We start from the raw sequence: 21366 nt of genomic DNA on the forward strand, positions 1-21366 counted from the left end.
GAACGTGATTTGGGAAGCACTGTGATGAGGGTTTAGGAAATGATTTAGAAAGCTCTGTTCTTGGGGCCAAGTGTTTTCAGCAGTGGGCAGGTCCTGAGTTCTGGGGCTCACCTGGAGACTTAGTCTCGTTGGGAATGATGCAACGCACAAAGTGGGGATGTGTGGAGCGCAAGTTAGTCATCAGCTTGTTCAGATTTTCCTATATCCCAAAAAACATGAAGGGAAAGTAAAGAAATTGAAAGAAAAAGAAAAAAGAATGGGAGAGGAGAAGAAGGATGGGAAAGAGAGAGGGAGAGAATGCAAGGAGCTAAAGAGAATGAAGGAATGCTGGGGGGGGAGAACAGAGAAGGTGGACATCAGGAGGTAAAGGAAAGAGAGGTGAGAGGGGAACTCATAAGGGAAGAGGCCAGCAAATAAAGTGGAAGAGAACAGAAACTAGAGATGAGAAGACAGAGTGGAAAGGATCACAAATGGAATGAGAAGATAGGGAGTGGGAGGAGTCAAGGTGAACAAGGCAAGGAAGGAGCCACGGTGGGCTGGAGCTTGGGTCACATACTCACCCTGTGCAACGCTGACACAGTCTGAAAGGAGGAGCCTTTCTTGGCCTTGCCTTTGCCCTTATCAACAGCTGTGAGAAGGAGAGTCAAGAAAAGGGGCACAAGTGGGTATGTGAGGAGGCCGGGACAGGGAGGAAAGTCAGAGTCCCTAGTTCACATCCTTGCTGGCATTAAACCTCCAGGGAAAGGTCTTCACTGTGGGAGCCTCATTTTCTCCACCCATCTCTGTCTCACTGAGTCTGTAAACCTTGGGCACAGACTAACGTGGAAGTGGTGAGGTGTAGCAATTGACCTGCTTCAGATCCAGAGTAGAAACCCTGTTCCTTGTTCCGGGGTTCCCAGTCTTTGCTTACGTGCATCAGCTCCAGCATAGTTGGCAAACAGGTTGCTAAGCAGCTTGAGGGAGGACTTCTGGTACAAGCCCACCACTGTCTCATTGAGTGGGTCTTTGTTCTTCTGCAGCCAGCCCAGGATGTTGTAGTCCACGGTGCCAGCATAGTGGACCAGGGAGAAGTGGGCTTCCTGCTTCCCCTTGACATTGCGTGGCTTCTGGAAGTTGTTGGATTTGCCCAGGTGGTTGTCGTACAGCTTGGCCTTGAAGGTCATGTCAGTGGCCTTGGGAAACATGCACTCCTCTTCCAGGATGGACATGATGCCCATGGGCTGAGAGTGGTGGGGAGAGCATCACTGAGCATGCATTCATGCAGATGGATATCAGTCCTGTTCTAGATTCAAATTTGTTTATGGAGATACCCTTTTGGGCATTAAGGTATCAGGCTCAGCTCTGAGTACAGTTATCTATTGACTGGAACCTGTTCAAGCCTTCCCTGAGTGGAAGAGTTTAAGTTCAGAGGGACCTTGGGGAAAATCTGGGAATGTGCGTGCTGTAAGTACTTTACATATCACTCAAGCCCCAGGTCCCTGAGATGGCAGGGTTGAAAATAGGGGCACTCTTATAATTCCTTGATCTACCCTCAAACTTTCTGCTTCTTGGATGGGTAAGGCAGTGTGGGAGGCCATCCTGGAGGTGCCTGTCCTCTGTGTGCCTAACTCAAGCCCCTGGGCACTTAGCTCTCCCAGGTGCCACCCTGTCCTGGGTGGTGAGGACAATACAGGGCTCTGGAAGCTAGAGAGCCCAGATTCTTCTGTTATCCAGATCCCATTCCCCAGAATGAATTCAGCCACCATTTTAACTGGCATGCTCATGTGGGTGTGAGTGGAGAGTTCAGGTGGGGCTGAGGCAGCACCTTCTCGATGAGGTCGATGCAGGCCTGCAGGTCCATGCCGAAGTCAATGAACTCCCACTCGATGCCCTCCTTCTTGTATTCCTCCTGCTCCAGCACGAACATGTGGTGGTTGAAGAACTGTTGCAGCTTCTCGTTAGTGAAGTTGATGCAGAGCTGCTCGAAGCTGTTGAACTGCAGGGGCAATGAGGGTGGCGGTGGGTCAGATAGGCAGTGGGCTCAGTCCAGGGCTGCATCCAGCCCAGTGAGGGGTGTGGCGGTCCCTTCCCCGTCATGGCAGCGAGGGAGAACCCCCCGAAGACAGGACGGTGACTGCCTCCATCACTGCTGAACCCCCTGCCTTTCTAGCGCCTGGCCCCTGGCTATCCTGTTGCACGTGCCGACGGGCGCATTTCTGTTCTCCGTCCTCCCGGGGCTCCCTGCACTCACGTCGAAAATCTCAAAGCCGGCGATGTCCAGGACTCCGATGAAGTACTGGCGCGGCTGCTTGGTCTCCAGGGAGGCGTTGATCCGTGTCACCATCCAGTTGAACATCTTCTCGTACACTGACTTGGCCAGTGCCCCGATGGCATATTGCACCTGGAAGGTAGGGAGAGACCCAGGTGAGCAGACTCATTGGGAAGAGTGAATTCCAAAGCTCCTACTGCATCATGTAAGTCCCCACTGCCGTCTGAAGATGACCCACCTGCTGGACATTCTGCCCCTTGGTGACGTACTCATTGCCCACTTTCACTCGAGGGTGGCACAGCCCCTTAAGCAGGTCAGCTGAGTTCAACCCCATGAGGTAGGCAGATTTATCAGCCTCTAGAAGGAAAGGGCAGGTAGCAAAGATAATAAAGAGAGGAATCTTGTGAAGATGCAGCCTTCAGTGCCTCCACAGCTGCCCCCAACATCCTAGACTCCCACCTTCGGTGCCGTCTGGCTCAGCCTGCTCCTCTCGTTGCTTCTGTTTGAACTTCATGTTTCCAAAGTGCATGATGGCGCCCGTCAACTTGTAAATGGAGCTCTTCTCCTCTGGAGTGAAGCCCAGCACGTCAAAGGCATTCTGTAAGAAACCCCAACATAGTGGGCCCCAGGAAAGGAAGGATGGCAGGTAAACGAGCTCTCTCTTCAGTTGGAGAGAGAACTCTGTGAGTCCTGAGATTCCCATACCCAGTGATGACTCCAAAACAAAAATGGGAGGCACCAGCGCAGGGTGGAGGGTAGACGGGCTCGGGCCCCGGCGTCAGTGGTCACAGCTGTTACCTGGAGGTGCTCCGGGTTACCCATGCATGTTTCCTCCTGTTGCCCTTTTTCTAGGTCTACACTTGCTTCCCTGCCTGGACTTTTCATATTTGTTGTTTACCTTAGCGCCTGCCCAGCTCCTGGAATCTGCCTGACTCTCCCCTTCCTCCTTCCCTTAGTCATGCCTTATTTCTTGGCTTGTCTGCTTCTCTGGCCCATGGCTTCAGCTCTTTTTGGTTTAATTGAATACCAAATACTGGCCATCCCTGTCTTATCATACCCAGACCCCAGCACATCCAGGCCAGAGGGACACGATAGCCCTCAGTGAGGCCAGATCACTGTGGACAACAGACAGCAATGTCAGCTCTATTTCTAGGCCAGTGGAATGCTCATTTGCCTCTCACTGCCAATACCCTCACCTCTCAACTGGGTCCTTACACTTACATCAGTGGCTATGAGCTCCTCAGAGTCATCAATTGAAGCCACAGTGGTCTCTCCTTGGGAGATGAATGCATAATCGTAGGGGTTGTTGGTGATCAGCAGCATGTCTGGGGGAAGATGACATGGTTAGGATGTGGCACAGATCCCTGGCTCTCACTGGGCTGCCTGCCACAGTACAAGGCCTGCAGAAGAGCACATGACAGAGCTTAATGTGGCTCCACATCCCACAGAACTGAATCCAGCAGTGCCATAAACCCAGTGCATGCCAACAAACAGCCGCAAGGAGAAGAGACCAGGTTGCCATGGAGATAGTTGGTCTCAGTTGGTATCTCTGACTCACCCAGCAGCTCAGGCTTTTTATTAGACAGGATTTGGTAGAAAATGTGATAATCTCTCTCTGATTTCAGCTGGAAAATAACTCTGGATTTTTCCAGAAGGTCTGTGAACAGTAGGAGAGAGAAAGAAAGAAAGAAAACATTGGAATTTAGGTACAAAGAAACAGAAATGAATGATAAATATAGCAAGCAAAAGGCAGAGAAAGAGGAGGAGGGAAAGAGAAAGAGATTTATACACAAATACACAGAGGTGGAGATGGAGACAGAGACCAAAGAAGAGAGAAACAGTGTCAGAGAAAGACACACAGATCTGCAGAGACAGAGATGGAGAAAGACCAGAGAAAGTCTTAGAGAGAGATGGCTATACAGACCTAAAGTCAAAGACATACAGAGACAGAAAGAGAGAGAGGGAGTCTGAGGGCTGGAGACCCAGAGAGAGAGACATGCAGAGAGAGAGGTGGAAGATCAAGACGGTTCGATGAGGGCAAGCTCAGGCTGAGCCCTAGCACTGCATGGCACTCACAGGTCTCTATGTCTGCAGATGCCAACTTCCCAGTTGCCCCAAAATGGATTCGAATGAATTTCCCCTGGAGAGATGGGAGACAGTTGTGATGAGTTGAGGAAAAGCTCATATTTGATGCCACCCTTCAACCTGCCCAAATCCCAAGTCCAAGGTCAGGGACCACTCACAAAGCGGGAGGAGTTGTCATTCCGGAGGGTCTTGGCATTGCCGAACGCCTCCAGAGCAGGGTTGGCCTGGATGATCTGGTCCTCCAGGGTGCCCTGCAGAGGTTAGGAGGATGGCAGGTGAGAAGTTCCCTTCCCTTTTTGCAGTGTGGGACCCTGGAGGACAGCAGGCCTACCTTGCCTGGGTTCTGGTCCTTCTTGCTGCGATCCCCAATGGCAGCGATAACAGCAAAGTACTGAATGACCCTCTTGGTGTTAACTGTCTTCCCTGCCCCGGATTCTCCGCTGTCAAGACATTCAAGGGCACATTCGGCATTGCACAAACACCTCTTGAGGCCAACAAACCTCAAGTCAGGTGAGAGTGCCTCACCCTACTCGACGGCGGGAGCCTTGACGCAGGCAGCTGACAGGTACTGAGCACCCCAAACACATAGCTGTTCTCTGACAAGCACAGGGTCAGGTGTAGCAACCAGCAAGGATGGCACAAGAAGTGCTGGGTTTGGGCAGATGGAACCTAATCTTAGCTGGGCAAAGTCAATCAGAAGAGAGGGGCCTGGGCCATTTTGAGCACAAATGGGTAGGGCTGGGAGAATGGGGAAGTTTTCTGAAGGGAAAGATGGAAAAAAAATGAAGAGGTAAAGAAGACATGGTGATACTGGGCTTAGAGATAAATGATGATGAGCTGGAGGAGAGAAGGTGAAGGAGATCAGAGAGGGACAAGGGAGAGCAAAAAGAAGTGAAGGGGAAAGGCCGGAGAAGAAAGAGGAGCTGGTGGGAAGGTGGAGGGAAAAGAGTGGACTCTGCATAGGGAGCAGGGCACTGATGGGGCTGGGGATGCTGTTGGAGCAGGGTCAGGGAACTCCTGGAGGGAATAGGGTAGGAGCCACACTCACGTAATCAGGATGGACTGGTTTTCTCTGTCTGTGGGAAGAAAATGGGGAGGGTAAGTCAGGAGCCACACAGGATGCTCTTGTTTGGTGTCCCCTACCTCCTCACCCCATGCCCTCTCCAGGCCTGTCTCACTGCCAAGCCCATGGAAGAAGGAAGAACAGCACCATGTGCGTCCCATCTTTGAGGCCCTCAGGAAAACCCTTCACTTGGGCCTGTCACCTGTCAGCATGTACTGATAGGCGTTGTCGGAGATGGAGAAGATGTGGGGCGGCGCCTCACTCCTCTTCTTGCCCCGGTAGGCGGCCACCACCTCGGCGTTGTACACCGGCAGCCACTTGTAGGGGTTGATGGTCACACAGAAGAGGCCTGAGTAGGTCTAGGTGTAGAAAAACAGGAGTGAGTTGCCAGTGGTAAGGATGGCATTAGAGTTAGAGAAAGATCCTAGAAGAGGAAGGAGAAAAAGGAAAATCTATGTAGGAATACACTAAATCTGAGTAATGCCAGCCCCAGGGTATTGGAACTGAACCTAAGAGGTAGAGACTAGGACAGAATGCAATAATGCCTGGGCACAAAGAACAGAAAATTTTGTCTCCAGGAAGTAGAAATGTATGAACCAGGAAGCTACCAGATACAGAGCAAGGTCATAGGTGGAGCACTCACGTAGATCATCCAGGACGCATAGCGCTCCTTGAGGTTGTAGAGCACGGCGGGCTCGTGCAGGAAGGTCAGCATGGCCATGTCCTCGATCTTGTCGAACTTGGGCGGGTTCTGCTGCAGCACCTGGTCCTCCTTCACGGTCACCGTCTGCCAAAGTCCACACACACACACAGCCTGCTGTCAGCCCTCCCTCAGCAGAGAGAGGAGTTGGGTGAGTTAGAAGACAATGATGTTCAAGAGCAAAGGAGCCAGGATCACAGAAAAGATACCCAGGGGTTGGGCGTGATAAGGGACCGTTTGGAGAATGTGGATCCCTACCTAAAGTAAAGGAAAATCTGTGCGGGGTGGGTCCTGGTGGCGCCCCTCTCTAGCCACCTGAGGTGTGCAGGGTGTCCCAGGTGGCCTCTCATGCTAGCCCTGCCACCCACCTTGCCATTCTCAGTCTCAGCAGTGACTTTGCCACCCTCTCGAGACACAATCTTGGCCTTGACGAACTCTTCTTTGTCATCAGGTACGAAAACATCCTTCTTGAGGTCAAATGGCCGGGTCTGGGCTTCCAGCCGCTCCTTCTCTGACTTGCGCAGGAAAGGGGCGGCGGCCCCAAATGCAGCCATCTCTGCATCCCCCATGCCTGCGCCTGCTTTGGGCGAGAGAAGGAGCTGGCTGCCCTCCCACCCCCTCCTCTCCGCTCTCCTCCCTGAGCTCTCCTCTATAGTGGGCGCCCAGAGTCTAGCACCATGCTCAGGAGTCAGGCGGTGTCACTGGCCAGTCCCTTGGTCCTTGAGCTTGTCCCTTAACCTGAAAGTGCCTGGCAAATCTGTCAGTGCAGAAGGGAAGGCTAACTTTGTTCAGCCTGGGGCTCTCCTGGAATAGGGAGGAGGATCCTGGGCTTCTCATGAGAGCAAGAAGTTGATCCTTGTGGCCTGGCCCCCTCACCAGCCACAGGTAAGGACTCCTGGTCACCAAGACATCCTCCCAAGGCAAGGCAGAAACTAGTTCCGTATCTTCCCAGATTCCCCCGCACCCCACCTTTAGCTTTCCTTACCGTGGCTTCTCAAATATGTCTATGAGAGGAAAGTGTCTCAGCCTGCAGGGGACCTGGGGGAATGGAAGGCTGTTTCAGGGCCACCTCCCTGCTGCTTGCTGGCTCTGCCCTTCAGCACCTTCCTCCCCCTCCCCCAGGGCTGAAAAATAGGTGGGAAGTGATTGTCAGCTTCTCTGGTCCTGTCCTCTCTTGCTTCCCAAGCACTATTCCTTTTATCCTCTGAACACTAATTCTAGTTTTCTGAAGTCAACTCAACTCTAAGCTCTAGTCCCCCACCCCCTGGTTGGGGAGTGCCCCAACCTTGCCTGTACCCACCTAGTGAAATTTGCTTTCTTTGGGGCACCTGAAGAACAACAAATGCTCACATCTGTTCAGAGCCTTACAGCCTCCTAAGCATTTTATGCACATTTTCTTACTCAATCTTCACCCCATTCTACAGATGAGGAAGTCAGGGTTACAGGGCTTGCTTGTCCAAGAACACAACAATAAGTGGTGTAGCAGAACTTGAACCCTTGTCTCATGACTGAAAACAGTTCTCTTCCATCGGTCCCCATTTGATCGTCAGTCTTGGTGGACATTCTCAGAGAGGACACCCTGTGGGCATCCTCTCACAGACACACCCATCACAGAGCCAGACCTGTTCCACATGTCCTCTGATAAACACACGTGCCCGCTGCTCATGTCTCACACAGACACGCTCCCTTCCTCGTATACCTCGGCACACACTCCCTCTCAGTGTGCCATTATGCCTCAGCAACAGGCGTGCACTTAAGTATATGTACAGTATCACTAAGCTCACATACTGTAGGCTGTTGAGTATACAGAGACCTGGAACCCCCACACCACAGGCCTGCGAACTCTCTTTGTAGGGTGTACACACACTATAGCAATCATGACTCCTGAATACGCACACAAACACCTCCACATGTGATAACACGGGTAGTAACACATTGCAGACCTCACAGAACTAGCTTTTAAGCACATAAACTTCCTAAGTAATCATTCTCTGCCATCCTCTTCCCCCTGTGCCTCCCCCAAAATGGACCTGCTTGTCCCCAGGCATGATCATAAACACATGTCTTCCACTTGATGTCTATGCATCTCAGGCAACGAGGCACATACTCTCCCTCACCATGTGTTCAGACCATGCATGCTTGTACACACCACACACACGCACACGCACATCCCTCTAATGCATTCTGGTTTCAGAGGCATTGAAACAGACATCCCCCAGTAACACATGAGCCCCCGCTCCTCTTGGGGCACATACACATATGTTTAGAACTAAACATGTGTTCTCAGTTACCAGACCCAGGGCTTTGCATGAAGCCCTGCATGCAGCTTGCTATTCCTAGAGGAGCCCCTTCCTAAACCTGAGGCCCCCTAACCCACAGGAAGGCTTCCAGCTCCATGCTCCTACCTGAGAGCAGAGAGGACAGACAGGGTGCAGGACAAAGCTGTGGAGTCTGATTGGGTCAGGGGCCGTATATATGGGGCAGCAGGGTGCCCCCCCCCTGCATCCAGGCCCCAGCTGGATTTAGAAAGGGCTGTTGTCACTAGAAGCATTTCCCCCAGGCTCCCCCCTTCCTAAACAGCCCTCTCCTCCCCCCTTCCAACTAGGAAACAATTGGAAGTGGTCGTCATTGTTATGGCATGGAGTGTGCAGGGTCTGAGTTCCAGGGGGCGGGGATGGCTCAAAGTGCAGCCAAAATATCTCGCCGGCCAGACCTCACATTCCACAGCTGGCAGGAGAGGAAACTGACCACAGCCGACCACCCCGTGACTCTCCTGTGCTCTCCTGGCCTCTGACCCTGCTCCCCCCGGCCCCTAGCCCCCTTCCCCAAGCACTGGCCTGGCCCCATTTGCACAGTGTCCTCCCTGCTCCCTGGCTTAGATCCTGCATCCAGCTATGAGATGGGAGGGTGCTGAGTGTCAGCAGCAGAGGGTAGGGCAAAGTTGGGGGCCTGGGCTCAAGGTGGGGCCTAGACTGGGCAGCTGGAAGAAGGTTTCCCAGCCAAGTGACAAGAACAATGACCAGGAAACAGAGATGGGGACTCTGGCTCGCATACTAGTTTCCTTGGACCAGCTAAGTGATGTTGAGGTCACTGAGCCTCAGAGCCAGACAGGCCTTGGTGATGAGTCCAAGCCCTTCATTTTATGGAGAGGGAAGTGCCTTCTTTAAGTTTGAGCAGTCAGCCAGGGCAGCAAGATTCAAGGGCGGAAAGAAAACTCAGTAAGTGGGAGAGGGAGCCCAGCCCGGGAGGGAGGACGGAAAGGAGGGCTGCAGTCTAAGGAAGCAGGGACCCAGTGTGTGCGGAGGGGAGGGCCAGGCTTCCAGATGGTCCTGCCTGATGGAGCCTTTGCCTGACTCTTTTCCTAGCTCTGCCCCAGGTACTAAACTCCTTACCCAGAGCCAGACACCCTGGAGCCATAGACAACACAGCTCCTGTAAACCATCTGTGGGATGGTCTGTATCCAGACGTAGTAAGACTGGTGTTCTGGCAAGTGGGGCAGAGAGACAGGAAAGATCTCCCCTTTTCCTGCAGGCTTTATGAGCAGCCACGGCGTTAGCAAGGAAAAAGAGCTGGGGCTCAGCCTCTGAGCACAGGACACAGCCAAGGCCGCGCTCTCCCGGCAGTGGTGTGCAATCCTCGCTGGTTCCGTGTCCAGGCAACCGCTGCGTAGTTTGGTTTGGAATCCACCCTCCTTCCCAACTGCGGCTCTGTGGCGCATGTGTGTTAACCCATCTGATTAGCTGTCAGCTTGGAAGCAGAGTGGCAGGCCTGGGAGGATGGGGACAGAGTGGGCACATTTTGAAGGTGGGGTGGCCACAGCAGGGAAGGACGATTCAGGCAAGGGCCTCAGTGGGGGCTGCTTGGTAGCTGAGGGCTTTGAGCAGCTGTAAGGGAAGGATGCAGGTGGGATGGAGTGCGGGGGGTGTGTGTGTGTAGACCATTAACACAGGGGCCTTGTCCAGTGCAGCCACAGCTCTGCAGTGCTGGGTTATTTAGCTGCTGAGACAGCCCCCTATGGGCCCAATGTTAACATGTCTGTCTGAACAAGCTCTGGGGGTCCCGACCAGGCCTTGCCAGGTGCTGATGAACGAAGCCTACCCAGGGACTGGCAATGAAGGGCCAAATAGCTCTCTCTCTCTCTTTTTAGAGGTTAATTACTTTTTATAGTTGAATTATATTGTAAAGCTTACATCTACAGTTTAATCAGGAAGAAATGCTTTGGCAAAATTTCTTTTTCATTCATCCCTTCCAGCTTTCCAAGTTCAAAGCTGCCACCTGCACCAAGAATCCTTGGGACATGGCTAAGCCATTTCAAAGCCCGTGTCTTTACCATGGGCCAACCTCCGTGGCTGTGGCTCTGGGAAGTCATTTCTATGTTTAGTATATCGATTGTGCTTTGTTTTCCTCCTGGCGGGCTTGGGCACACTGGCCTACTGGTGTTGCAGTGTTTCTGTTCTCCACACCCCAATCCAGAGTAGAACTCGGCCTCGCTGCCTCTAGACTCTCTGCCTCGGATCTCCATTCTGGAGACAGATTGGAGGGTCTGATGTCCTTAAAGATCCCACTCATTCCCCAACCCTCAGGCACCTGCTCTCGGCTGCAAAATGATTCTCTTCCTTCTGCTCATTATTATATAAAGTACAGCTTTGCTGATTCCTTCATTCAACAACTATTTACTGAATGCCTACTATGTGCCAGGCGTTCTACTTAATAAGTCTCTAATGGTGACCAAAATAAAGACCCATCTTCTGGGCAACTGTATTTAACTGTTTTTCAGAATTGAAATCCAAGCCTGAACTTATAGCCAGTGCCTTTGCTCACATGCACATTCCTGGTACAGGGAGATAGGGGCCAAGGGCCCCACTGGAGTGTGCTACAGAGTGATAGCAGACAAGACAAAGGAGAGAGAGTGAAACGCTATAAATAAAGAGGGACTGAAGGAAGGCTCCTTCACAAAGGTAGACCAAATAAGGCCTGAAGTGGAAGGAAGGTGATCTGTCTCCCTTACCCCTCCCTTTCCCCCTCTCCAGCATTGTGCCTGCTTTGTCTGGGCTCTGTCACCACCCTGATCAAGTGTCAGGCCCAAACAGGGGCCATTTGCTGTGAATGCCAGTGAGAGTTTAGAGCAAAAGTTGCTAAAATTACTTACAGGAATGGGGGGAGGAGAGGCACAGTAGGGCAAGTTAAAGGAGGCCCCGGTGTGGAAAGAAGCCCCCAAATCCAAAGGGATGAGAACAGAAGAGGGGCAGAAAGAGGCAGAGGGCTTGGCTCAAGAAGAAGAATGAGGAGTCAGCTGTTTGCGCACATGGGGAAGGGATCCACCCTGGAGTGGGGCTGAATGCTCTTATCCGCCTGCCCCTGAAATCCCTGACCTTGGGGAGACCCCAACCCTGGCTCCACATGAGTCTGGGATTAGGGCTTGAGCTTTGTGCCTATCTCAGGTTTCCCTTTACAAACAGCTGCTCCTTCTTGTCATTCTTTTGTCTTCCTGCTGGCTCAAAAATTTTCTGTATCCTTTTGTGCCCCGCCCTCACCCTGTAGTCCAGAGTTTCTGCTTTCCGATAGACAGTAGACAGCTGGAAATGTGGACTAGGCTGGCACAGTTTTGTTTGGGGTGTTTGGGAAGGTGGATCTTGCCATCAGGGAGTGTTTGAATAGGCACAATTTACCAGAAAGGAAGGCTTGTGGACTTAGCCCTTCTGGATTCTGGTTTGGAGGCCTCAGAGGGCGTGCTTGGTGAGCTTTGGGGTCAGTCACAAAGATTCACTCTATTTCCCAGCTGTATGGTGGAGGTCAGTCACAGAAACCCTCTGAATCAGTTTTGTTGTCTTTAACATGGGGATAGCTACATTTCCCTTCCAGGGCTATGAAGACCAGTAAAGTGTGTACAGGTAAAGGGTCTGGCACAGAGTGGGCCCTCACTACATGGCAGCTTTTATTGTTAGGAACACAGACCTAACTGCAGGTAGGTAGGGTGGTGACACTGCCACAGTTCTTTGCATCACGTCTGCCTCAGCCCCACTAAATCAACCTGGTTTAAGCGATGGTCTGGGCCAGGATGAAGTGGAGACTCAGCCCTGCTGTGGAATCCTCTGCTCAGATTGTTGCTGCCCCTGGGAGCGTCATGACCAGGAGGCAAGTCTTCAGGCTGTCCCAGGTTCCGTGTAGGCCCGTAGCCCAGCCCTGAGGCCAGGAGAGGCACCGCTGCCGCGGGCAGGCCATAGCCTCGCCCTCATGACGGGCCAATATGCTGAGCTGAGGTCTACCCAGAGTGGCCCAGGTTAAGTGGTGACATCAGCCAAGGACATCTGACAGGAGCAGAGGCCCCAAGGTAGAGGCTGCTTGGCTATTATAGCCAACCATCAGCTAGATTTCATTTGTGTGGCTAAAGATCTTAGGGACCCTGAGCAGAGTTGCCTGGGGGAGCTGGCCTGGCCTTAGGAAATAGGAGTGGGGAGTGGAGGAGAAGAAGATTAAACTAAAACCCTCAGAGGTGGGGACCACCTCTGAGCTGGAGCCAAACTTAGGATGCAGAGGTATTAGCAACCTCCGGGAAGAGAATGGCCAGGGTATTATGATATGAAATAATTGGACAAACTGGAAAACAGCATCCTGGAGTCACCTGCTGGACACTTTGGTGTCTCAACTTGGAGCCCTGCACACTGTTCTCTCTGTGTTGGGCCCCAACTGGGGCCCCAGCACAGGCCCGGCTCCTCCACATAAGGATCTGCTCACAGGCATCCCGGTGGCTGCCAGACCTGGGTCAGCCCAAGATAGGTAGAGACCATAGAATTTACTAGGAGTGAATGGTAATTGCTCAGTGAGGGGCCAAGAAGCTGAGAATTAGCAGCATCCTTCCCAAGGGAAAAAAACCTCTGGACTTCCTTTCTTCAGAGGTTCCGCTTCCTTAAGCAGGTCTCCCTGTCTCTACCCCAACCATAAATACAGGTGAGTGCACACAAATGCACACGCTTACACACATATACATGTAGGTACATAGGCATATGTCTCTGCACAGAGACCTATAACTAAGGTGACCAACTTTTTTACAATGAAAAGGAGGACAAAAATACATGGAAGAAAACAACATCGTAAATAAAAGAAACATTTTATTCATTGCAATAATAATACACTATGATATGATAAATGCATAATGAAACATTTGTAATATTTTATATTGTAATTATACTTATGTGCCTATTAATTTTTAATAATAATTGTAAGAAAAAGTACTCATTTAGATACAAATACGTCACATCACACACAATGGGTGTACTCTCCATCAATTGAATATGGACATTTACAGATTAGTCTTCCAACATCAAAAAGGAGGACATGTAGGAGGACACTTTTCAAGGGACGACAGAACTTACAAAAGAAGGACTGTCCTCCCTAAAGGAGGACGATTGGTCACCTTACTATAACACAGTGGTCCCCAACCTGTTTTGGGCCATGGACCAGTTTAATGTCAGAAAATATATATTTTCATGGACCGGCCTTTAGAGTGGCAGATAAATGTATCACGTGACTGAGACAAGCGTCAAGAGTGAGTCTTAGACGGATGTAACAGAAGGAATCTGGTCATTTTTTAAAAATAAAACATCAATCAGACTTAAATATAAATAAAACAGAAATAATAATGTAAGTTATTTATTCTTTCTCTGAGGACCGGTACCAAATGGCCCACGGACCAGTACCGGTCTGCATCCCGGGGTTTGGGGACCACTTCTATAACACACAGTTTCAGCTACCTTCTGTAGCCAGTCAGTTTCAAGACAAGGCATTAGTGTTTGATGAACTTGCCGGGAGTGCCTCTCTCCCAGCTTCCAGCCTACCTCATTCTTCCGTTCACCATCCAACTGGGTCCTGGTCAGTCCCTTAATCAGATGCCTTGCTAGATCTGCTGTATGCCCAGCTCTGTGGGAGCCACAGAAGGACCACATGGCCTCTGACTCATAGACAGTCCCATCAGCTCAGGAAGCCACAAGTAACACAGTACTGGAAAACAAGGGAAGATGGTGCAGGTCTATACACAGTGTGGTCCACATCCAGAACAAACCAAAGGCAGAGAAGCTCTGTTCAGTGCGGTTTCTAGGTGGGTGCCTGAACTGGGGCTTGAAGGAAGCAGGATAAGGCTTTGAGAAGCACTGGGAATGAGGATGAGGTCTAGGTGGTCAGAATCACAGCATAACCAAAGGCCTGGCAGGGGATGGCATGCTGGGGTAGTCAGGACCCAGAGGATATTTTCTTGGGTGGACTATGGGAGTCCGGAAATTTTAGGTGGGGTCACATTGTAGAAGAGGGAAAAGGGCTGTTCATGTTTGGAGAGCTTATGTGTGCCAGGTACCATGCATATATTATCTCCCTTAATGCTCACATTTGCCTGTCAATTAACTTGTATATTTTGGTTGAACAACTGGGTCCACAGAGACTACATGGTTGTTCAAGATCAAGTAGCAAGTGTGATGCTGGGATTCAAACTCAGGTATGTCTTTTTCCATCGTGCTTTCTACCTACACTACCATGTTTCCCAGACCAGCAAAATAAAGAACATCTTGGAGGCAATGAAGAGTGACTAAAGCTCTGGACCAGGGGCAATCACTGTGACGTTGTGAAAGTAGAGTTTGAGGAAACTCAGAGGAGTGTTATTGGGCACTTTGAAAGAGAAGAGAAGAAGAGGCAGGAGGCAAGGAGACCCAAGAGGAGGACAAAGTAGCAATCAAGGTCAGGAGGAGGGTGTAGCTAATAGATGTGAAGAGGAAAGGGCGAAGCTGGAAGGATTTCTAAGGAAGGAAAAAATGCCTGGCTGACAGACTTTGTGATGTTTGGCAAGGACAGGGATAGTGGCTAAAGGGAACCAGCTCTTGGGCAGGCAGGGGGAAGGACCAAGTATTTGTTGGGGAGAGTTGGAGGTAACAATGGGGCATCTGCTGGAAGATACTTGTCATCCCTGTAGGAAATTGGAATTATGGGACTGGCAGGCAGGCTGCTGAATGACACTGACTGCCTCAGGAACAGTGGAAGAAGCCATGAGATTGGAGAGGAGAGGTAAAGCTCGAGGAGATACCCACGGTACCAAGATGCAAAAAGGAAGAGAAGCCCATGAAGAATGAAGAAGGCGACACAAAGAGAGCCAAGGAACAGGAGAAAGGGGCAGCTTCCTGGAAGCCAGAAGTGTTTCAAGAGGAACAGGTGGCTGCAGTGTCAGATGCCAAAGAAAGACTTTATGTCAGGAAGACAGAGACTGAAGGATCTTGGAGCAAGCACCTCTGTAGAGTCGCAGGGCAGAGCCAGGCTGCAGTGAGGTATGAAGGAAACGATGAGTGAACAGGAAGTGGAGGCAGTGGGTGTAAACTATGCACTTGAGGAGCTTGGCAGTGAAATGAAAGAGATTAGACAGCAACTAGAGGGGAAGAGGGCCAAGTAACACAGTTTGATTTATTTTTAAGACCAGGCAATCCCTAACATGGAAGAAGGAGTGATAATAGATACCCTTATTTTGTTCCCCATTCTCTTTTACATTTTTTGGTTCTGATTTCCTATTCCCATCTTTATTATAATAAATGCATAGAGAGTTGAGATGCTCACCACCATAAAGGGGGCTTGCAAATGGGAGGCTCAACAAGCTCTCTCCTCATCTCCAGATACATATGTAGGGAGCTCGGAACAGAACTTGGGAAAGCCCCGGCCTACGTCCTTTAGCTCACATCAACTGACCTTAGACGGGTCCTGGCCTTCTGTGTTCTAGGTTACAAGCATTAAAGGAAGGCTGGAGGGCAGGAGGTAACCCCAGAGAGCATTTGGGAACACAATTAGCTTCTACTCCTTGCTTATGCCTCAGTATTTTAAATATACCTAGAAAGATAATGTTCCTGGTTTGATGGTACAAATGCCTCTACCTGTCCCAACCTATAACCCAGCCATGTGATAACTACTGGTCTCTGGGAGCAGGACCCTGGCTGGTGCTCCAAAAGGTGGGAGGGTGGAAGGAAGGTTGATCCTTCTCTGTCTGAGCGCTGCAGCTGTGTAGTATTCTTACTGCTGGGTATGCAGGCAAGGGTTTATGCCAGACTTCAATTCGGTCCTTTGTTATACATGCTCCAAAGTTCTACACAAATATTAGAAAATGATTAAGAATGCAAAGAGAGCCTGACCAGATGGTGGTGCAGTGGATAGAACATCGACCTGGGACACTGAGGACCCAGGTTAGAAACCCCGAAGTCGCCAGCTTGAATGTGGGCTCATCTGGTGTGGGCATGGGCTCACTTGAGCACGAGGTCACTGGCTTGAGCATGGAATCATAGACATGACCTCATGGTTGCTGGCTTGAGCCTAAAGGTTGCTGGTTTGAGGTCAAGGTCACTGGCTTGAGCAAGGGGTCACTGGCTCAGCTGGAAGCCCCCTGGTTAAGGCACGTATGAGAAGCAATCAGTGAACAACTAAAGTGCCACAACTACAAATTGATGCTTCTCATCTCTCTCCCTTTCTGTCTGTCTCAGTCTTTCTTGAAAAAAAAATGCACATAACATGCAGGTCCTGCTAGCCATGGGAGATGGGGTAAGTGACTTTTCTGGGTCTGATTTGGAATGGAGGAGCCTGGGGCACTGGCTGATGTTTGCTCTCAGGAGAGTTTTTCAGGGGCAGCGGGCACCCTGACTGGTTCTGACCCATGGACTAGTCTAGGGACTAAGCTGGTCAGGCTCCTTGGTGTCTAAAGGGCCAGAATTGGGCCTTAGCTTCCTTACCTATAGCAAGGAAAGAAGGGCCTCTATCAAAAGGCTTTGGATTTACTAGAAAAAAGGGCCTGACCCATTCTGAGTAGGAGGAGTATAAAGTGAGTCAGAGAGGTAGTTGGTTGGCAAAGAGTGGGGGAGAGCCAAGAAAGTGTCCGTGGGGGCACCCAGGAGGCACAGCAGAGTAGCAGGGGTAGGGCTGGCGGGGTGAAGCTTCAGCTGTGCAGTGAGTAAGCTAGGACTCCAGAAAGGGGCAGAGCTGTGCAGCGGCGTGTCTGTGTGTGTCATGGCAAGGGCAGGGGAAGGGGCGGGGGATTAGTGACCTTGCCCCAAGGGCAGAGTCTCATGGCTCTGAGAAGCCAGGGCAGGGGGCATAGGTTCAAGCCTGGCCTAACTGTTCCTGGGCCCCTTGTACCTGAGATTACAGTCCTGGCTGCCAAAAGCAGCTCCATGGGAGTGGTGTAAAACAAAGGAAAAGGCCCTCTTGTGGTACTTAGTTCCTAAGAATAGCTCTCGGGCTGGGCTTGGGGAGGTGTTTCTCACGGCTGCCTGTCCTGGGTCTTGTTCTCAGAGGTGTCCCTGTGCCTGGTGTCTGATGGTGATGATTGCTAGTTGTTAGAGGATTGGAGGCTGTCAGCTCACCCAGCCTCTGTTACTTGTGCTTGTCCAGCTTAGCTTTGAGAGAGAGCCCAGCAATGGGGCAGAGGGAGGAGTGGACAAGAAACTGGTCTAAATGTGTTAGGAAAGGGAGACAAAGGCCACCAACCCGGAAAACAAATCTCATTCCCGAAGCTGAAGACAGTGAGGATTCTGGAGGAGAGGAGAGGGGCACAGGGCCTGAGGGGGGTGGCAGTGAGAAGACGGATAAGCGGGCAGGACTTGTGGGAAGTGGTGGGAGGAAGCAGAGCAAGGCAGAGATGTAGGGAGAACAGGAGCAGGAGGCAAGAAAATGGTAAGAAAAGGGCTGAGGAATTAGGATGGCTGGAGAGGAAGGTGGGAATGGGGATAGGAGGAAGGAGAATGGATGGGCTTTGAAAGAAAAGAGCAGATAAAAAGAGAAGTGGTGAAAGACTGTGAGCACTCCTGCATAGACACAGTGCAGAGGAGGGAGGGTGCAGCTCTTGGAAGAGCTGGGAAAAAAGGTTCTCAAACACCATTCTTGTGAGATAACAATGCAGTTCAAATCCCTCTCTAATCTCCCCTCCTATTATTAGCCCTGTGTCCTCTCAGAAAAGAGGCCACAGGTCCCTGGGCACTGTCCTTTTCCTCATGCCCTTGGCTAGAATTAGATAGACGTGCTTGCGCGGTCATCTGCTAACCACGGTCTTTCTGGCTTCTGGCAATGTCACTGGAGAAGAAGTAGAGAAGTGGCAGAGGGGAAAGAAAGGTCACTGCACACTTTCTCTGGAACGGGCGACACCTAGACACCAAAAGGGATAAAGAGGCAAGTCAGAGGCCTCTTTGTCCTCAAAGAGTTTTCAGGTTAATGAACATATGGCCAATATGTGACAATGGTTAACATATGCAAAATAACTGAAAAATTGAGTATAGTGATGTAGGAATGCAGAATTGCTGTCACTAAAGGCAGAGCAGTGAGGGGACAGGGCAATCAGGGAGGTTTCTGGGGTAGGTAAGCTGGAGATGGTCTGCAAGGGCTGGGTCTTGAGCAGCCTTCCTCATGGCCACTGGTCAATGCTGCTGGCTTTCTGGGGGAAGTAAGGGCGATGAAGGCAGCTATGTCTACCTTTCTGGCCCAACCTATAGGAAGCAAGGTTGTCATTGCTCAAACAGGGAGTAGAAGACTCCAGCATTTAAGCAAACTAGTATTTGTTGCTATTGAAACTAGTTTCTTTCTTGTCCAATACAGTGTGTTCTTTTTATGTTTTCCCTTTGCCCTCCCTGTTGCCTCTAGTTTCCTTAAATATTTTCATTATTTTGATGTTTTAAATGGCCAAAAGTTATTATGTATATCTTTACTTTGAGTTCTTTTAACCCTGATAAGTCTAAATAAAATACATGATGAATAATGTACCAATGAGGGTGAACAGCTGCTGTCCCTAAGAGGGTTCCAACTGCTCCTGCAGAGTAAGGGACATAGATGAGATTCCCTGGATCTTATTCAGGGAGAGGGTGGAGGTGCTCATCTCTGCTCGCCCCTCCCTCTCTCCCTGTCGCTCTGGGGTTTTTTTATGTGTATGGTTTTGTTTTTTCTTTCTGCCCTTTTTCCTCTCTCACATCTCTTTCTCCTTCCTTCCTCTCTCACTCCTCCTCATTTTCTTCCCCCCAAATTACAAGAGTAATGCTCCTGGAAAAGCAACGTACAGCATAGAGTCAATAATATGATAACTATGTATCACAACAGATGGTGACTAGACTTATTGTGGTGACCATTTTGTAAGGAATATACAAATGTTGAATCACTGTGTCATACACGTGAAACTAATATAATATTTTATGTCAACTATAATTAAAAATGAATTTTAAAAACATGAATGCTCATTAATTTAAATAGTCAAACAACGAATCTTCTATAAAGCCGAAGAAGCGCAGCCCCTTGTCCCCTACCGCCCCACTCTACAGAGTTACCTGTTGAAGTGGGACTGTTCAGACCCTTTTATGTGTGTGTATAAAATGTATGTTGGGAGGGTGTTTTTACTGCAATATACAAAAACGAAATGTTTGTAGTTCTTGGAGGTATCAAGTCATGGATGATCATGGGGTTTCTCCCTCAAGAAACCTGCATTTCGGGCCCTGGCTGGTTGGCTCAGTCAGTTAAGAGTGTCATCCTGAAACTACAAGGTTGCAGGTTCGATTCCCAGTCAGGGCACACATGGGAAGCAACCAGTGAACACACAGCTGAGTGGAACAACAGATGGATGCTTGCCTTCCCCCTCCCTTCTCTCTCCTTTAAAAAAAAAAAAAAGAAACCTGCATTTCGATGATTATCAGAATCTCCAGGGGATGCACAGTAATCTTCTCTCAAAAATGAAGCAAATGAATTAAAAAATGAATCAGAGAGGCTGAGGACAGATCTGTAAGAGGATGCCGGCAAACACTCCTATTTTGCCTCTTCTTTGCCCCTGGACCGCCTCCTCTTAGAGAAGGGGTCACTTGGACAGAGAGACTCTGTCTGGGGGCAGAAGTGACAGTAAGTACATGGGGGCTCTTGGATCATGGGAAATTATCCTAAGATAGCAGAGGCAATTTTCTGTTTCTGCTGTAAAAAAATAAAAAGGTTTTTTGTTTGTTTTGTTTTCCCTAGAACAGTAACACTGACATAGTGATTCCTGATCATTTCTTCTGCAAAGCCAATTCTGAATTTTCCTATTTTTTATGCTTGGAAATTTATCTAGTCATTTCTGTTTTGAGATCTGTAACTCACTCTTTAAGTCACATTTGTACCTGTCCTTTGTTGTGGAAGCTCTGAAGTAGACTTTAGCCAAAAGTCAACCAAAAGTTCTGACCAAGATCCTAATATAGTTGATGACTCTGACACAGCCTTGAGCTGACAGCTGGTGTAGTGTGGATGGCTGGATTCCTGATGCAAAAGCCTCAGCCCAGAAGCATCTGATGTACCCTGCTCCCTACTCTCTTCCTGCTCTGTGCTGCTCCCACAGGCCCACCACTCCCCACCGCAGACCCCAGACTCAGTCAATACTAGCACCTCTGAGTTCCGCCATTTCCCAGAGACCTATGCCCTGGCTATTCAGAGGGACAGTCAGGATGGGAAAAAAGGAAAAAGGAAAGAAAAATCCAAGGCTGATTGTTCTAGATCCCGACAGAGCAAAGTCAATGGGATAAAGGCTTGAAATATAGAACTACCTTATCATGCAAACACAGAGTGTGCATGTGGAGGACTGAAGTGGAGGAAGGCTTGAAATCAAGAGAATGGGAAGTTGTAAAACAGAGTACAGGGAATGGGGTCTATAGCCCCAAAGGATGCTGGTGAGCCCTAGAAAAGCCTAGCTAAGAATCCTAGGGAGGAGGGCAGGAAGAGTGGTCTGGCTCCCACCCTGCATCCTTTTTCTCCTCTCCTAAGCCTCATCACACCTTTAGAATCAGTTTCACCCAGCATCTGGCCCCATTTCAGGCCCCAGGCAGGAGGGATAGTTGAGCTCTCACCCATACTTAGAGTCTTAGCATCAAGTCATCCTTGTTGCTGTGTTCTAGTTCTAGAAACTCAGCTTCTATCTTGTTCCTGAGACTTGGGTCCCACCCTGTGCTCTAGTCTGGTAACTGAGCCCTGGTCCTGTTTGCTCTGCTAGAGGTCTGCTAGGTAACCCTCTTAGTCTTTTTGGCTCCCATCAATTTATCAGAGATTAGATTTTCCGCTTAAGTCCCAGACTGGAAGCTGGGGGCCCTGTTTTCTGCCAATAGAGGAAGACAGCATATCTTGGTGATTTAGAGAGTAAGTTTTAACACTGAATAGATCTGTGTTCAAAATTCCTGGCTTGCCTGGCCTGTGATGGCTTAGTAGTGTTGACCTGGACTGCTGAGATTGTGGGTCTGAAACCCTGAACTTGCCCAGATAAAGCAT

General features: G+C 50.0%; 1 protein-coding gene and 1 long non-coding RNA gene across 2 annotated transcripts in view; one reads left to right on the forward strand and one right to left on the reverse strand.

Moving 5' to 3' along the window:
* LOC136336087 (myosin-7) overlaps positions 1 to 9611 on the reverse strand; it is a 23946-nt gene extending 14335 nt beyond the window's left edge. Inside the window, exons 1-17 of the mRNA XM_066277466.1 lie at positions 7082 to 9611; positions 6465 to 6676; positions 6040 to 6183; positions 5599 to 5755; positions 5382 to 5409; positions 4665 to 4773; positions 4492 to 4584; positions 4325 to 4388; positions 3807 to 3905; positions 3470 to 3573; positions 2708 to 2846; positions 2487 to 2605; positions 2231 to 2380; positions 1805 to 1975; positions 911 to 1220; positions 561 to 628; positions 112 to 199 (exon numbers count right to left, since the gene is read on the reverse strand). Of these exons, the coding sequence (XP_066133563.1) occupies positions 112 to 199; positions 561 to 628; positions 911 to 1220; positions 1805 to 1975; positions 2231 to 2380; positions 2487 to 2605; positions 2708 to 2846; positions 3470 to 3573; positions 3807 to 3905; positions 4325 to 4388; positions 4492 to 4584; positions 4665 to 4773; positions 5382 to 5409; positions 5599 to 5755; positions 6040 to 6183; positions 6465 to 6665 (2044 nt within the window). The 5' untranslated portion in view covers positions 6666 to 6676; positions 7082 to 9611. The remainder of the gene's footprint in view (positions 1 to 111; positions 200 to 560; positions 629 to 910; positions 1221 to 1804; positions 1976 to 2230; positions 2381 to 2486; positions 2606 to 2707; positions 2847 to 3469; positions 3574 to 3806; positions 3906 to 4324; positions 4389 to 4491; positions 4585 to 4664; positions 4774 to 5381; positions 5410 to 5598; positions 5756 to 6039; positions 6184 to 6464; positions 6677 to 7081) is intronic.
* LOC136336092 (uncharacterized) lies at positions 5626 to 18860 on the forward strand. The gene is made up of 3 exons (XR_010731377.1): positions 5626 to 5674; positions 14631 to 14820; positions 15053 to 18860. It is a non-coding gene; the product is annotated as an uncharacterized lncRNA (long non-coding RNA).
* The last annotated feature ends 2506 nt before the right edge of the window (positions 18861 to 21366 follow it).

Source organism: Saccopteryx bilineata, chromosome 4, assembly GCF_036850765.1.
Source record: "Saccopteryx bilineata isolate mSacBil1 chromosome 4, mSacBil1_pri_phased_curated, whole genome shotgun sequence".
NCBI classification, from domain to species: domain Eukaryota; kingdom Metazoa; phylum Chordata; class Mammalia; order Chiroptera; family Emballonuridae; genus Saccopteryx; species Saccopteryx bilineata.